Raw genomic sequence first — 17,800 nt, forward strand, 5'->3', positions numbered from 1 at the left:
TCCAGCCCACAGGTCTTAGGTTGCCTACCCCTGCCATAGTCCAAAAAAAAATATTGTGTGTGTGAGAGAGAGAATTTTTGGATGGCACTGGAAGCTGGCTGCACAGAGTCTTGGTTCACTCTGTGCTAGACCCAAAGCTGTGACCTGGGGCTCCCCTGGAAACCAAATAGAGAAGTAACATCTCTTGGGGTATTGTGAGCCCCTCCATTCTATGCTCAGGATGAATATATGTTTAAACTAAACCATATATCCAAAAGACACCCATCTCTTTTGACCTTCATTCCACAGAAACCAAACCCTGGGTAAAGCATCACTGGAATCTCTCGTTGCTGGACAATTGGGTTGAGCACAACATTTATTGCAGGGATGAAAGAGAGGTTGCTAAGAGGGGCACCTTCTGCTTCAAGGTCAAATAAAGTCAGGAGGAGGCCAAAAAAGACCCCGACTCATAAATGAAGGTCTGTTACTCACACAACACAGCAGTCAAGTGGTGCAGCTCCTAGAGGACCATACCATGAAGGCAATGGGGGGGGTGGAGAATTGAGATTGGACCTTTCCATTTCCCCTTATATAAAAAATATCCTTGCACTTAGAAAACTAGCCTGTTGAAGAAGATGGGCTCCGGCAGCCCTCACATTCTGTGTGTTGTATTCAAGCATGCATATCTTTCACCTGAACAGGTAAAGTTCAGCGAGGGTTGTGCTATCCATTTCTGATTATCGTGCTTCTCTATCCAGCCCACCCTCCAGAGTGGCCATGATGGCTTAAGGGGACACTCAGGAGAAAAGCCTGATGAGGAATGATTGAGGGAGTTGGTGGTACGAGAGCCACCTTCAAGTATCTGAAGGGCTGTCAAACAGAATATGAGGCAAGCTCGTTTTCTTCTTCTCCAGAGGGGAGGATCTGAAGCAATGGATTTGATTTACAAGAACAGACAACTAAACATTGGAAAGAAATTTCTGATAGTAAGAGCTGTTCGACAGTGGAGCAGACTCCCTCAGAAGGTGGCGGACTCTCCTTTCTTGCATCTTTTTAAGCAGAGGTTGGGTGGCCAACAGTCAGGGATTCTTTACTGTGATTATTATTATTATTTTGGCCAAATAATACTTATTTGTTTTCCAAATTTTTAACAAATGAGTAACAAATTACATCAAATTTAATATATTTTCCCTCAAATTTAATACATATTCTCTCAGATTTAATACATTTTTTTCTTAATTTTTTGTTTAGCCCTGATTTCTGCATCGCAGGGGTTGGGCTTGATGACCCTTGGGGGAACCTTCTGACTCTTATGTTTCTATGAAAACACACAGTAATGCTTGTGCAAGTCAATTTTATTATCCTACTTTGGAACAGTGGGAAGAGAGCGATTCTGGGGTGCGGAGGGGACTGCGGTGGATTCCAACGCCTCCTTTTAGTGGGAGAGTTTTCTGGCTTGTATCTAAGTGATTACATTGCAGGTGCGGAAGGAAGGAAAGGGGTAAATCAAGCAGGGGCTTCTCTCCCACCGCTGCCAGCAAAAGTGGGCATCAGCATTCAGAGAGGAGGCCAAATCTTCAATACTCTTCAAGGGGGGGTTCAAACATTTCTTCTTCCTCCTCCTGCTCCTCCTCCACCTCCGCCTCTTCAGAGATTCCTTCCGTTCTTCCAGGAACATGTTCGCAATACTCATCAATCACAGTTGCCCCTCCATATTCCTCATCTAGAAATATTTTAAACGTGCAGTCGTATTTCTAAAAATGGAGGTAAGATGGGGGGGGGGAGAACAAGAGACACATGCAAATTAAGAAAACAAAAGACGAGAAATCCCATGTATTGAAGACAATCTGGCAACACACTTTTTAGGAAAGAAGGAAAGGGCTCTTTGGTTCCAGTGGTTTGCCTCGGGTTAGACACAGCCATGGACTCAGGCTGCAGCATTCAGCATCCTGCAGTGGCGTAGCGTGGGGGGTGTAGGGGGGCCCGGCCGCACTGGGCACAACATCTGGGGGTTAGGGTTAGGGGGCGCAAATCCCCGGGTTAGGGGGCGCAAATTACTTGCCTTGCCCCGGGTGCTGACAACCCACGCTACGCCACTGGCATCCTGAAAAGGCCAGCTCTTTATGTTGGGGAAACAGCCAGAGACAGACAGCAACTGCTTGGTTGTCCAGGGAATACAAGCAAAGGAAGGCTGAGCTGGATCTAACATAAGGAGAGGCTGCTGGATCAGGCCAATGGCTCATCTAGTCCAGCAACCGGTTCTCACAGGGGACAACCAGGTACCTGTGGGGAGCCAGCAAACATGGCCTGAGCAGAAGAGCATCTCCCCCCCTCCTGCGGTTTCTTCCAGCATTATTTCCTCTGAGCGTGCAGGGACAGCACAGTCACCATGGCTAGGAGCCATCAATAGCCTTCTCCCCCATGAATTTGTCTAATCCTCCTTTAAAGCCACCGTGGTTGGTGGCAATCACTGCCTCCTGCAGGGGCGAGTTGCAAAGATTAACGCTGCTTAACTATTATCCTTTCCCGCCCTGCTGAGCTCCACAAGGGCAACCCAGAGACTGAAGGTGGGGGAAGCCGATAGGCAGGCCCACCCCTTGTAAGACTGTGGGCGGGGGGGGGGGACAGGCTGAGGTTGGTAGGGCAGCGCCCCATTCCCCCTAAAGGGCCAGCCTCCCTGTTGCTCCAAGGACATGTTAAGACATCTGACATAATCTGGCAGTCCGGACTGAAAAACAACACTGATTCTGTTATCTTACCTCCTGTTCGGATTCAGGTAGTAGCACACAACCCTGGCTCTCCAAGTACAGATCAGAGTACCGCGGGACGGAATCCTCCTGGTTGCTCACGTCATCCTTTGTGCAGTTGGTTTTCGCCAAAGTCATCTCAAAGGTGAGTATTATCCCTTGCGCCTTCTGGAAGCAGAGAACGAGAAAGACTTTTGAGCTGAAGGTGACGCACGGCTCTGCTTGGCCAAGTCGTCTCCAGAGGTGTAGGTTTGCATTAAGGCAGGGCTTAGCTTGGAATGTGCTAAGTGCGTAAAATGCAAACAAAGGGTATCGAAGCATGTGCAGAGTCCCTTTCGCTCACCACCAGGGAATTGCTCCCAACCCTTTGACCGCTTGGCATGTCAGGCCAAGTCAGGCTGTTGTCGTTCTTCCATTTGTATCTCACCTTTTCTTCAAGAAGCTCAAGGTGGAGAACATGCTTCTGCGCACACACTCTCTCCGTTCTATCCTCACAAGAACCCTGCGAGGTAGACTAGGCTAGGAGAGAGTGACTGGCCCAAGGTCACCCTATGGGCTTCACAGGTGAGTGGGAATTCAAACCCTTGTCCCCCAGGTCCTATTCCAGTGCTCTAACCACTACACCATGCTGGCTCTCTGAGTCCCTCCAGTCTAGGGTTGCTTTGTGTCTGGAATTTTGAAAATTCAACAAAATGTATGGGTTTTTGCCAGCAGAACCAGGAAGTGACTTTTTAAAGGGGGTGGTGGGGAGATTCTTGCTCTTGGATTCCAAACACACACACACACACACACACACACACACACACACACACACACACACACCAGTGTTCTCTGACTACAGAACCAAACTTCATACTGTTGCAGATTAAGGAACCTAACCCTTGCCATTTACAGAAATCATCATCATCATTATTTTTGATAGGTAATTGGGATTTGGAGAAATGTAGAAAATAGGGAAAGGGGTTTGTGTATTGTTTATTAGTTAATTGTTTTATGTAGCCATATATTGAAAGCACTCTTAAACCTCTTTAAACATTCATGTTTCTTGCTACCGCAAGAAAATAATTGTCAGAAATGTAGTTTCTTAAGGGTGCTGACTTCACAGAGTTCCAAGCTTTCCTAACAAGCTACAATGCAGTTTTCCAACCAACCAATGTTTACAAAAATGCATGTACTGGGGCGAAAGTGTGCCTAAGAATGTACCGTAAGTAACATACAGAAATGCATTGTGTTTGGGAAAAGATGCCTGCAAAAAATGTGAGTCAAAACTGCATGCAAAAAAATTTGTTTATTAGGAGAAATCTGCACTCAGGTGGTAAGGGATTTTCATGAGGATTTTTAAAAAGAAATAAATCTGTGGATTGCTGGGATAGCTCAACTGGTAGAGCATGATAATCTTAATCTCTGGGATGTGGGTTCGAGTCCTATGTTGGGTGAAGGATTTCTACATTGCAGGGAGTTGGACTGGGTAACCTTTGTGGTTCCTTCCAACACTACAGTTCTATGATTCTAAGGTGGATTACTGAATTTCAGACTGGGAAAATGAGGGACCATCAGGTTGGGAAGTCCTGGTGCAGAGGGAGGGCAGGGGGCTCAGTTGCACCCATAAGCCGTACCACCTGAATGCTAGAGGACCCTCCACCCTATACAAGGGGAATCTCAACAGAACAATATTTGCTACTTCCCCACTTTATGTGCCTTTTCTCAGCCTCAGGAGAGAGGATGGGCCTTCTCTGTAGTGGCTCCCCATTTGTGGAATACTCTCCCCAGGAAGGTTTGCCAGGCGCCTTCATTATATATATTTTAGGCACCAGGCAAAAAACGTTCCTTTTCAACCAGGCCTTTGGCTGATTAATATCCAACAGCCTTTTAAATATATCTGCAAGAAAGGTGGGGGTTATTATTTTACTGCTTTGTTTTCACTATTGGCTTGTTTTTAATCCTGTATTGTATTCTGTGAACTGCCCAGAGAGCTTATGATGAAGGGTGGTTTTTAAATCTAATAAACAACAGTAATGAAGGTCCCCAGGTGTCTTACACCCAAAGGGTAGGAACCGTACCAATGGATTCAAGTGCCAAGAATGGAGATTCCGACTAAACTTTAGGAAGGACTTTCTGAGGGCAAGAGCTGTTCAACAGTGGAATGAACAGTCCCTCAGAAAATGGCGGGCTCTCCTTCACTGGAGGTTTCCGCACAGAGGTTGAATGACTATCTGAAAGGCATTCAGCAGTGATTCCTGCATCGAAGGGGATTCAGCTAGATGATTCTTGAGGTGCCTGCCAATTCTACAATTCTAGGATTCTATGGTCCCATAGTCCACACCCACACCCACCCACCCACCCACCCACACTTGGGGAACCTTTCACAACCTCTGCTTTGCTCACCTCAACATCCATATGGCTGCTCTCATAGTGCTTGTAGTAATTGCCATATCTGCTTTGCCAATCATATTTGTTATAGTGAGCCACCGCCATATGCTTCAGGAAGTCATGCACTGGCCGTGCGCTGTATGCTGCCGCCTCCTCCATAAACCTTCTACGCGCTTGAACCATCATCCTCTCTTGGTCCTCAAAGCTGCGTGGCCTCCAGTAGTCTGAATCTTCCGGGCTTTCCTCCTCTTCCCAATCCCCCTCTTCTTCTTCAGCCGAAGGTGGAACCATCTGCTCCTCAGGCTCCTCTGGGACAGGCTCATTGGACTCTCCCCAGGAGGGCTGCTCTTCTTCTTCTTCTTGCCCCCATGCCGGCTGCCCCAGGAACAGGGCTCCCACGAGGAGCAACGATAAACACAGCCAGGATCTGGTCATTGTGGCAAGGAAAGGCTGGGAACTCAGAGGCTGCCCAGCTGGAGGCGAAAGCTCTGCAGATATAGGGATGGAGGAGGCTCCACCCCCTGGTGGCTCCGCCCACCCCAACTGGAAGGACCCCGCCTCCTCCAAGACATGTCCACATCACAGAGGAGAAAAGTGAGCTGAATCTGACAAGCTAGCACAGACTCGTGGCTCCAGGCTCAGCCTTTGGGAGATCCCTTTTGCTCCTGCAGTTCAATTACCTCTCATGAAAAGCTATTGTTTACTAAGGTGCTCGGACAGAGGTTTCCCAAATTGTGGTCCATGAACTTCATGCTAGTGGTCCATGGCATGCCTGCATTAAACAGTAATATTATTATTATTATTATTATTATTATTATTATTATTATTATTATTATTGGATTCCTTTAATAAGATATGCAAATACAATAAGCAAAAACAAAACATCAAGCTAGAAATAATAATTAAACAGTTGTAAGAGTAAGAGGAATAAGAATACAATAGAAGAAGAAGAAGAAGAAGAAGAAGAAGAAGAAGAAGAAGAAGAAGAAGAAGGAGTGTCACAAAATATATTCCATAGTGGAATGTAAGGTTCATATTTATGCAAAACTTATCAAATAATCATGAATCCATTATTGATTTCTAATTGCATTTTTACTACAGTGGTACCTCGGGTTACATACGTTTCAGGTTACAGACGCTTCAGGTTACAGACTCCACTAACCCGGAAATCGTACCTTGGGTTAAGAACTTTGCTTCCGGATAAGAACAGAAATCGTGCTCCGGCGGCACAGCAGCAGCAGGAGGCCCCGTTAACTAAAGTGGTGCTTCAGGTTAAGAACAGTTTCAGGTTAAGAACGGACCTCCGGAATGAATTAAGTACCCGAGGTACCACTGTACTTATTTTATTCCATATACTGTGTTTTCTTTCATAACCCTTTGAATTCCAGGGAATCCATACCAAATTCTATGGAATTTGTACCAAAACACCATCATAAGCTATTCCTCGCAGAAATGTTTAGCAACAAAAGTGGTGAGGTTGAATTGCATCGGCGCTTATAGCCCTCGCTTTATCGCACTCCTGGCTGTGTGGCAGTTCCAGCTGCCATGTGCAATCTATAGCACCATACTGTACAATTTTGTAAAGTGCCAAAGGTTCTCACCTTCTCCTCTTTTGCACTGTGCATAGTAAAACTGCTCCAATCAAACAAGAACACCTATTTTTGTTTAATTCCCCCTGCTTAATTTAGCTTAGTGCTTAATTTTCCTATTGGCACTAATCACCAGGCTGTGTGGTCAATGTTTTACTCTCTAAGAATTTTGAAAATCTGGCTATTACGGGCCGGTAAGATGCTTAAAATGAAGCTTTATATTGTTCTCTAGGTCAAGATTAAGCAAGGCCAACTCTGAGCCTTTGACTGTGTTTTCTGCAGTTATCTCTCTGATTACTTGGAAGACTTCCTTGCAGAATGTAGCCACCTTGTCACAGGTCCACCACATGTGGAGATGTGGAACCCAACATTGCACATCTGCCCCAAGTGAGCACCACTAATGTGGGGCAGGTGGACTGGAGTGAGGTGCCACTTCTGCAGAATTTCCCATGCCATTTCTTTGGGATTTTCCCTTTGTTAATATTGTTTTAAGCAACAGCAAGAAACCTAAGAGCACAATAAGAGCCTGCAGGATCGGGCCAATGGCCCATCTAGTCCAGCATCTTGTTCTCACAGTGGCCAACCAGGTGCCTGTGGGAAACCTGCAACCAGGACTCAAGCACAAGAGCCCTCTCCCCTCCCAGGTTTTCCAGCAATCCTGCCTCCAGCTGCCTCCATCTATTTTCTTGTTGACATGTTCAAAGGTATCTAATAGGTTCATGAGACTGGACCATGCTGGTGCTTCTTCATTAACAACAACAACAACAACATATTATTTATACCCCACCCATCTGGCAGGGTTTCCCCAGCCACTCTGGGCGGCTCCCAACCAAATATTAAAAACACAATACAGCATTAAACATTAAAAACCTCCCTAAACAGGGCTGCCTTCAGATGTCTTTTAAAAGTAAGATAGTTGCTTATTGCCTTGACATTTGATGGGAGGGTGTTCCAAGGGCAGGTGCCACTACCAAGAAGACCCCGTAACCTCGCTTCTCACAGTGAGGGAGCTGCCAGAAGGCCCTCAGCGCTGAACCTCAGTGTCCGGGCTGAACACTGGGGCTGGAGACGCTCCTTCAGGTATACAGGACCGAGGCCATTTAGGGCTTTAACAGTCAGCACCAACACTTTGAATTGTGCTCAGAAATGTACTGGGAGCTTGTTCTTCTGTATGCTTGGTCATTTTATCTTTAACAATACTTCCCACCACTTTTCCAGGTGAAAGCGAACCGCTCTGTGATTTCCAGGATCTCCCCTGGATCCCTTTTAAACATGTATAATCGGAGGAAAAATCAGGTGACACAAAGATTCTCATTCCCAACTTTCTGCACTATAGAATCATAGAACTGTAGAGTCAGAAGGGACCAGAAGAGTCATCTAGTCCAGCCCCCCGCAAAACAGGAATCTTTTTGCCCTATGAGGGACTTGAACCCGCAACCCTGAGATTAAGCTCATGCTCTACTGACAGAGGTATCTCTCTCCACACATCTATGATTACAGTGGTACCTCGGGTTAAGTACTTAATTCGTTCTGGAGGTCCGTTCTTAACCTGAAACTGTTCTTAACCTGAAGCACCACTTTAGCTAATGGGGCTTCCTGCTGCCGCTGAGCCGCCGGAACACGATTTCTGTTCTCATCCTGAAGCAAAGTTCTTAACCCGAGGTACTATTTCTGGGTTAGCGAAGTCTGTAACCTGAAGCGTATGTAACCTGAAGCATATATAACCCGAGGTACCACTGTACTGGGGAAAGCTTTCAATAATAAAACTGGGCTGTTGCAAATCCAAGGAACATTCATAGATGCATTATATGGAGAGTCAGGCCATGGGACAATCAAACTTAGCATTGTTGACATCCAGGAGATAGCCAACCAAATGCTCTTCAGATGGTGCAGGATTCCAGCTCCCATCATCCCAGACTATTGGCCATGCTGGCCGCAGGGGCTGCTGGGAGCATCTCGAAGGACACAGGTCCTACTCCCTGGTTTAATCTAAACTTACTGGCAACAGCTCTCCAAGCTTTCAGAGAAGACACAGACCTCATTTGTCCACAGGCTTGCTTTGCCTCAGTGTTGACAGTGTGTGTAGAAGCAGGAGCTCCCTCTACCCTCTCCAGTCCAACCAGTCACCCTGACTGGGCCCTCTTCCTGGCCCAGAGCACCACCTGTCCCTGCCAAGGTCAGCAGTGGAGATAATGGAATATAAAGCACAGGGGAGATGAAGCGTTATTATTTTTAAAAGATGACCAAGGAAGAATATCAAAATGCAACCGAGCTGAATGGAAATGGCATCAATGATAATGATGATATTTTTGGATGCTTTTCACACAAGGAACAGGGAGCTCCCATTCTGAAAGGGGCGATTCAGCAGGGTTTTTGTTGGCAAGAACTTGGTCCAGGGCGCTATTCAAATATTTTGGAGGTACATGATTAACCAACAGTCCAGGTGAAGCCTCAGGTGACCACAAGAGATGGGCCAGCTTTGGGTTTGTTTTAATGTCCCAATAAACTAATAATCCTCGCAACTTTTGCTTTGATTTGAGTCCCTGAAAAGATCACTGCCAATGCATCAAGAATCTTTATCAGATGTCCTTATCAATATATCTGACAAGAAGGGCTTTTGGGGTTTGCTTGTCTGTTTGTTCTACGTTTTAAACCTCTTAATCTCCCTTTGCCTCATTTCATCTCATTTGGGGGCCTGAAGAACGTTTGTTCAGCTTCATTTCTCTTTGCGTTCATCCAGAATTAAAAACGTAACTGTAAAAGATTTCTTTGGTGAATCAGAATACAGTGGTACCTCTGGTCACGTACTTAATTCTTTCCGGAGGTCTGTTCTTAACCTGAAACTGTTCTTAACCTGTTTTTTCATACGTCAAAAACATGTAGAAAAATTTATCTGATGAAGAAATACAATAAACATTAGAAGCTGTTTGCAAAACTGTGTATGCTGGTGACTATCAATTGCGCCTGTCATTTGTCAGTTCACTCAGTACCTCATTTTCCTAGTCTTAAATTCAATTCCCCACATTTTTGCAGCAACTCATGACAATTCTCCAGAGTTATAGCACAAATTTCTCTGAAGCAGCACGTGTTTGTTGCAGTTCTGACTAATGTACCCATTTTTGCGAGAAATTCCCCTAATTTTGGGGAACATCGTTAGTTGGAGAGTAGCATTGCAAAATTCAGATAAACACAAATTTCAAAGAATGGCTGTGTTTTGCTTCTCATAAAGTATGGATCTGAGTGATTCCTTTTTAAATGCAAACTGAATCATATTTCTCTCCATTCCCTGGCCAGAACTGCATACACAAAAAAATATGCTTATTTATGGAAAAACACTGAAGAATTCTCATGAGGACTTTTTTAAAAAAAACAAAAACTAAAATGAGAAACTGAAGCTGAATTTAAGATTGAAAAGAAGACATATTCTTCCATTCCCAGGTGGAAGTGAAAAATCCAGCTTCTGGGCATTTGTACCAGCTTGGGACGCCCCCTCGCCTCACGGCATCCCAGAGAACTGAACTGCAGCATCCTGGAGGGCTCACTGGGGAGAAAAGAGGGCCGAAGAAATAAATCTCTTAGTGCCTGTTTTGATTAGTAAACAATAGCTTGTTATGAGAGGTATCTGAATCAGAGGAGCGCAAGGGACCTCCCAGAGCCTGAGCGTGAAGTCACAAGTCTGTGCTGGGTTCTCGGACTCGACTCACTTTTCTTCTCTCTGATCTGGTTGCCTTGTGGACGTGTCTTGGAGGAGGTGGGGTCCCTCCCGTTGGGGTGGGCAGAGACACCAGGGGGCGGAGCCTCCTCCATCCCTATATCTGCAGGGCTCTCGCCTCCAGCCCGGCAGCCTCTGAGTTCCCAGCCTTTCCTTGCCACAATGACCGGATCCTGGCTGTGTTTGCCACTGCTCCTCGTGGGAGCCCTGCTCCTAGGTCAGCCGGCATGGGGGCAAGAAGAAGAAGAAGAGCAGCCCTCCCAGGAAGAGTTAGGAGAGCCACTTGCCCCAGAAGCGTCTGAGGACCAGATGGAGCCGACTTTGTATGAAGAACGGGAGGCAATGGAAAGCTTTGAAGAAGGAGAACCGCTGGATTTTGGGTCCCTGGCTGTGGACTATTTTAACAAGCTTCCATATTATGATGGTATTTACAGCAGCGTGGAGGCCAAACCTCCAACATTCAAGGTAAAGGAAACAGGCACCCCAAGGGCTCCGGGGTGGTGGAATGTCCCCCATTTGGAGCACCCTCTCTCTTTTGCCCCTAGGCAGACACCCAAAAGCCATCAGACCATCATAGCGGTGTTTGAGGGCAGGGATAAGAGTCACTCAGCACTGCTCCCTTCCTCTTGTGGTTCTGTATCCCCCCCCCCCTTTGTACGTTGTCCACAAGATGACATGGAAGTGGGTGGGTGAAGATTTGGAAGAATAAGGTTCCTAGTCCTTGTGATGGTAAAGAAGAAGAAGGAAGTCTTAGTGTGTACTTTCCCATGTCTTGTGGGGCTTTTGCAGGCAAGGACTTCCCCCTAGCTGGCTCCCTTCTCCTGCCCTGACAACTGTTCTTTCTTTTCTTCTCTCCTTCTTATGCTTGTCTAAATACCAATTACTTCCATCAGTTAATAGCCTATAGCAGAGGTTTTCAAACATTTTGAGTCCAGGGCTCTCTCGAAAAGCTACATTCTTTCTGCGGCTCCCCTGTGGGGTTCAGGAGCCCAGTTCTGTCACCCCTTGCCTGCGGAGCCTGCAGCCCCTCACCCCTTTTTGAACACCCATGTGGAGTGTTCCCTCAGCCTCCTCTCCTTTCCCCTCTCTTTGGGAGTCCTCCGGGCAGCCGCCACTGCCCCCGTCTCTGAGCCGCCACTTCCTCCCCCCCCCCGCCACCCCAAAGAGAGGTGCCTGCTCACACCTACCCACAGGGGCCTGGGAAGAGGATGCCCCCCAGAGACTGGCCAAAGGTGAATGTGAGGCCAGCACCTTGCTCACCTTGGGAGACAGCAGTTGCAGCAGTGGGCACCGCTGGCCCTGCATGGTGGAAAGGATCTCCTTCAGCTCTCAGGCTGGATTGCCTACTCTGATGCCACCTCAGCTCCTGGCAACCAGCACCCCCTGGCCAGCGCCAGAGGCACCATTCGCCTGGGGAGCTTGTAGCCAGGGCTGCTGCAACAAACAGCTGTGCAAGACTTTGGGAGGCAGAGATGCTAGATGGCATCAGAGGAGGGAGGGAAGGAGAGAGGGACAGAGGCCAGTGTTGCCAGTGGCACCCCTGACCGTCATTCAAGGCACCCCACTGAAAACCACTGGCCTCAATTCCATGGTTTGGTTTTATGGCTGCACAATGCTGGCACCTTAGGTGGACAAAATGGTGCTTCCTTTACCACCAGGGAAAAAGAGGTGGGGGAAGATCTACATGAGGGAAAAAGTGGGGGGGGGAGAGAGAAAGAGAAACATCGGGCTCTGCTGGTCCTGTGGAACCTGCTGGCTGAGGCAATCGCCTCACTTTGCCTCATGGGTGGGCAGGCCCTGTTGCTATAGACAAGGGTGACAACTTGTCTTCGCTTGTCCCAGCCCCCTCCCATCTCTTGGGTGGGGGCTGAAGCAACCCCCCCAGGGATGATGGGGGTTGTCAGCCCCCTCAGTATTGGGGGGGTGACTGGACCCCTTGATTGAAAATGTTGAGGAGTCTGGAGCCCCTAGCACCCCCTATACCTGGCACCAATGGCTGTAGAATTCTGGGATTGCATGAGAACTAAGAGCAAAAATTTCCTCTCTCTTCTGCCAGCTGGTGCTGGAGAAGAAAAAGTGTGGAGGGGGGGAGCCAGAGATCGCATGAAGGGAGGGGTGTGTGCAAAGTGCTTAATTTCAAAGAAGAAAAGGGGGTGGGAGAGATTTCACCCTCACATCTCTGAATTTGCCCTATAAGCCACACATTGTAAGGGCTGGGTGTGGTTCCCTAATACCCATGAAAAGGCACTCTGCACATGCTTTGACACCCTTTCTTACCCCTTTCACACTTAGGGCAGATCGGCACCGTACATACAATGCACATTCGATACACATTTAAAGCACATGGCTCCCCCCCCCAAAAAAAAAATCCTGGGAACTGTAGCTTGTTAAGTCTATTGCCAACTGCAGCTAGTTGCAGCACCAAGGAAACAAATGCGGTAATTAGGCGGGCACAGAGGGATAAAGTATATTTCTAGGTGGGTGAGTTGCATCCCATACATCAATATCTCTCAAAGAAAAATAGCAATATGTGGTGATAACAGAGTCCAGCCATGGGGCAGGGAGTAAAGGGGGTGGGCTCTTTGGGGTGGGCACTTGCCCCTCTGTCCCACCCCCTTTGGTGTCTGTGTTGGTGGGAACTATGATGGGGGGGTCACCAGGCTAAAATGTGCTTTAACTGAACAGTGTAGACATTTGAAAGCTTGAGCCTTGTCCCTGAAATCAGATTTCAGGGCTGAAATTAAGACTGACTTGATGCAAAACCCTTATTCCCTGAAAAATTGCCTCTGGGAACACACATGCACAATGCCAGGCCAGGAGCTGGTTGGCATCACAGAAGCTGGGAGCTTGAAGCAGCTCTTATTCTCTGCTTCCAGGATGCCATTGGAACAATGGTGCACATGAAGATGTTACTGGCGAAGACCGACTGCAGAAAGGAGGACCTGAAGGAGCGTCGTGACATGTTTGAACATATGGTGCATTTTATGTACTCTTCAAAGAAGGAGCCATTGCCGGAGCTGAAAGGTTGCAACCTGCCACCTCCAGACGAACAGGAGGTGAGCTAACAGCGTCCATTTAGTCACAGCATCATAGCATTGTAAGGTTGGAAGGGACACCCCAAAGGACATCTAGGCCAAGCCCCTGCAGATTAGAATCTTATTATTATGGTCACAGACCAGTTCCGGCTCACTTACAATATCGGGAAAATCATAAAATGCAACAGGAATACATTGAATTGCAATTGGGTATAACAGAGACAATTCAGATATAGTGGCAGTTAAAAAAATATAGTAAATCTTGATCACTAAAATATAACCTAAAATTATCATTTAAAACTTTATTCATTTTGGTAGTACAGTGGTACCTCATGTTAAGTACTTAATTCGTTTCGGAGGTCCGTTCTTAACCTGAAACTGTTTTTAACCTGAAGCACCACTTTAGCTAATGGGTTCTCCTGCTGCCGCTGCACTGCTGGAGCCCGATTTCTGTTCTTATCCTGAAGCAAAGTTCTTAACCTGAAGCATTATTTCTGGGTTAGTGGAGTGTGTAACCTGAAGCGTATGTAACCCGAGGTACCACTGTACAGCTTGTCCCCTAAGTTTTATGGCACTCACACAGAATTTGGCCACCCTTAGCGTGATCTCTATATCCATGTCCTCTACCAGGAGTTTTAGACATTGAAGTTCAGACCCATTTGGAGATTTTTGTATAACAGGAGTGATAAATACCGAGCGTATATCCCCGTAGAAATGGCCGCATAACAAGACATGAGAGTCAGTTTCTACCTCCATCAAGCCACAGAGGCAGACTCGTTCCATGTATGGTTTACTCTCGAATCTGCCCTGCAATAAGGCAGGTGGCAGCACGTTGAATCTATGGATGCCCATATGGAGGGCGTGAGGGAGCAGCAGTCCGTACAGTTGCCGTGCAAGAGGCGCCCATACTGATTGCACCTTCGGCCTCTCTACACCTGGGGGGCAGGGGCCATCTTGTCAACCGCCCCCCCAGAGTGTCACCCAGGGTGGACCCCCCCCCTGCCCCTGAAGGGAATGGCGGGGGGGGACCCCTTGCTGCAGGCAGAGGAGAGAGAAAGGTGGAAAACCTTGCCAGCTACATCCAGTTCCGCCAAGGCAGGATGGGGGAGAGCAAGGCGGCTTGGCAGTGTGGTGTCTTAACTCACGACTCACTTCTGCTGTTGAGATAAGGGAGGCGAGGCCAGACTGCAGGGTTGGAAACAGTGGACTGGGGAGAATCAAAGGAGGCCAGAACAAAATCAGTAAGACAGGAGTGTCAAGCAGCAGTTATGTAGCAGGAGGAGAAGCAGACAGTCCACTACAAATTGACACTGAATGTGTAAATGTTTGTTGGGGCATAGGGCAGCTGTCTGGTGGCACCCCAAGAGATGGTCACAGGACCCAAATTATTGCTCCAAGTAGTGCCCATGGTTTCTAGGTTTTTGAGGGGAAATGTTTGCATCACTGAGAGAGGGCTTTCCATAGTACCGTGCTGTCTTTATTATTTTTATTTTAACCAATTCAGTTTTTCTTTTCGTTCTGTTGAATTCCGTTAGAGTTCAATAACTTTTCAATGGCCTTTTTATATGCTTTTAGCTTTTTTGAATTTTATCTGCATTGTTTAAAGCTATCTGAACGATGAAGCAATACATAATAATGAAGAAAACTGATTGAAAGGCGGGCTTTGTTTTTACATTTCTGGAATGACAATGGAAATGATATTTTTAAATTTTATTCATGGTACTATAGAGTTTTTGTTATGTTTTGTGGGTGTGTGTCCCCCCCTTTCATATGTCATTTTCTTTTTTCTTCCTTTCCCCTCCTCTCCCCCCCCCCCTCATTTTTTTCATTTTCTGCATGTGAAGCAAGGCTGCTGGATGCATAATGGCTTTGGCTACATTCTGTTTAAATATATAATATTATCTGTAAGCCACCTCGAATCCTGTCAGAGGAAAAGGCAGAGTATAAATATGCAATAAAAATAATATATATATATTTTAAAAAGTTTAAAACAACTTAGCATCACAGAAATAATGTGGGTGCTGAACATATACTCCTCAAAAGCCAGAATATAGAGGTGAGGCTCAGCTATATAGCTGCAAATATAATGGTTTAAGTGTGTTTTAGGTGCTTTATACAAATGTGGCACTAGATGGTGCTAGTGAGCTAATGGCAAACGCCATATATTTTTAAAACTTTTTTTTTTAAAAAAAGTATTTGCACAGTGTTTTTCAAATATGTCTTGATTCAGCCATGTTCTTCCATTGAAATAAGGTTCTTTCTTAATGAGAACAGATCTGCTCATGAGGCAGAAAGTTGAAGGCAGGATCCAACCCTGCTCTTACTCAAGGCCTCCACAGAATTCACTGGGAAACTTTCCATTTGCTATTAAGGAAAATTGCTGTGGCCACAGTTTTTCATCGTCATATTTGATGGCATGGACAAACCCCCACATTTCTAACTTGTTTCTTTCATCTCCCCCCCTCTCCTCCCCCCCCCCACTGCCACACTTGTTCACAGAATCTGAACTGCAACTTCAGAATATATATGGATGCAAGAGAAGGCTCGATATCTGTGGTTCACCACAAATGCAAACCGCTGCATGTTCGAGACTTGTGGTGAAGACCCTGCCTAACCCCTGGATGATGCCGCCAGTCAACTGCGGTGGGGGCAGGGGGAGGAGAAGCCCCCACCTTAGTCTGTTCCTCTTCCTCCACAGCTGCAAAATAATCACATAGATGCACGCCTAGAAACTCTCCCACTAAAAGGGGGTGTCTGAACCCACTGTGCCCCCTCCTCATCCTAGACGCTCTGGTCGCTCTCCATCTCTGTCTCTTTTCGTTCCGAAATAGGAGCAATAAAATTAACTCGCACAAGCATTGCCATGAAGTTGAATGGCTTTGTAAACTTTGTGTGTGTGTCTTGTCCACCCTCTCTGCCAGTAGTGACTAGTGCTTATTGGGATAAGTAGGGGAGAAGGCAGGGAGCTGAACAGCAGGTGGTGAACAGTGGTACCTTGGTTCTCAAACTTAATCCGTTCTGGAAGTCCATTCCAAAACCAAGGTGTGCTTTCCCATAGAAAGTAATGCATAATGGATTAACCCGTTCCAGGCTTTTAAAAACAACCCCAAAACAGTATTTTTACATGAATTTTACTCTTTAACAAGACCACTGATTTATAAACTGAAAGCAATAAACAATGTACTACAGCATGGGTAGGCAAACTAAGGCCTGGGGGCCGGATGTGGCCCAATTGCCTTCTAAATCCGGCCTGCAGACAGTCTGGGAATCAGCGTGTTTTTACATGAGCAGAATGTATGCTTTTATTTAAAATGCATCTCTGGGTTATTTGTGGAGCCTGCCTGGTGTTTTTACATGAGCAGAATGTGTGCTTTTATTTAAAATGCATCTCTGGGTTATTTGTGGGGCATAGGAATGCGTTCCTTTTTTTTTCTTTTCAAAGTATAGTCCAGCCCCCCACATGGTCTGAGGGACAGTGGACCGGCCCCCTGCTGAGAGTTTACTGACCCCTGTACTAAAGTCAATCAATCAATCAATCAATCAATCAATCAGTAGCTGAACTGGGTTCCACACAGTCACAAAAACAAAACAAAAAGAGCCACAAAAACAAAAAGGCAAAATAAATAGCAAAAACAGACAGAGCTCAGCGTAACACTCAAAACGGAAGTGTGGCACTCAAATCGGAAATCTAACACTCAAAACAGAGCATGTTCGGCTTCCGAAAAAAAGTTCACAAACCGGAACACTTACTTCCAGGTTTGCAGTGTTTGGGTTCCAAGTTGTTTTGAGTACCAAGGCATTTGAGAACCAAGGTACCACTGTACTAGGACTTCCCTCAAACTAGACACTCTGCTTCTGTTGACGCAGCCTTGAATTCCATTACTGTTGTTTGTTTTGTTTTGCTGCAGCATCACACTGTTGACTCATGTGCAGCAGTGGTTAGGCAGCATTTCTCAACTTTGGGACTCCTGATTGTTATTAAGACTACAACGCCAAACATGGCCAGTGGTCAGGGATGATGGGAGATTTAATTCCAACAACCTCTGGGGACCCAAGTTTGAGAAAGGCTGGGTTCCGGCATCCGATGAGGACCTGGGAAAGACCAGGGTTCAAATCCCCACTCAACCATGATGCTTACTAGGTGCCCATAGGCCAGTCATTGCCTCTGAGCCTAACCTACTTCACAGGGTTGTTGTGGGACGGGGAAGAACTATGTTTGGCACCGTCAGTTCCTTGGATCAAAAAGTGGGAAGCAAATGAACTAAAACAAACAAACAGGACTGGGGAGGGGGAGAGCTCATACACCGGCAATGTTCAACCTTGGCATGTATTGCAAACTCAAAACACTGTCTGGTGACCCACTTCCGA

General features: G+C 46.5%; 2 protein-coding genes across 2 annotated transcripts; one reads left to right on the forward strand and one right to left on the reverse strand.

Annotated features, from left to right (window-relative positions):
* Window positions 1–1,316: 1,316 nt before the first annotated feature.
* LOC309329785 (uncharacterized protein) lies at window positions 1,317–5,577 on the reverse strand. Its single transcript, XM_081840794.1, has 3 exons — window positions 5,112–5,577; window positions 2,739–2,894; window positions 1,317–1,733 (listed from the first exon to the last, which is right to left on the reverse strand). The coding sequence occupies exons 1-3, from the start codon at window positions 5,529–5,531 to the stop codon at window positions 1,557–1,559; spliced, it is 753 nt and encodes a 250-aa protein (XP_081696920.1). The 5' UTR covers window positions 5,532–5,577; the 3' UTR covers window positions 1,317–1,556.
* Window positions 5,578–10,512: 4,935 nt separating this feature from the next.
* On the forward strand, window positions 10,513–16,300 carry LOC309330790 (uncharacterized protein). The gene is made up of 3 exons (XM_081842642.1): window positions 10,513–10,862; window positions 13,274–13,453; window positions 15,932–16,300. The coding sequence occupies exons 1-3, from the start codon at window positions 10,560–10,562 to the stop codon at window positions 16,031–16,033; spliced, it is 585 nt and encodes a 194-aa protein (XP_081698768.1). The 5' UTR covers window positions 10,513–10,559; the 3' UTR covers window positions 16,034–16,300.
* The last annotated feature ends 1,500 nt before the right edge of the window (window positions 16,301–17,800 follow it).

This window comes from Podarcis erhardii (assembly GCF_964252035.2).
Source record: "Podarcis erhardii genome assembly, chromosome: 15".
Taxonomy (NCBI): domain Eukaryota; kingdom Metazoa; phylum Chordata; class Lepidosauria; order Squamata; family Lacertidae; genus Podarcis; species Podarcis erhardii.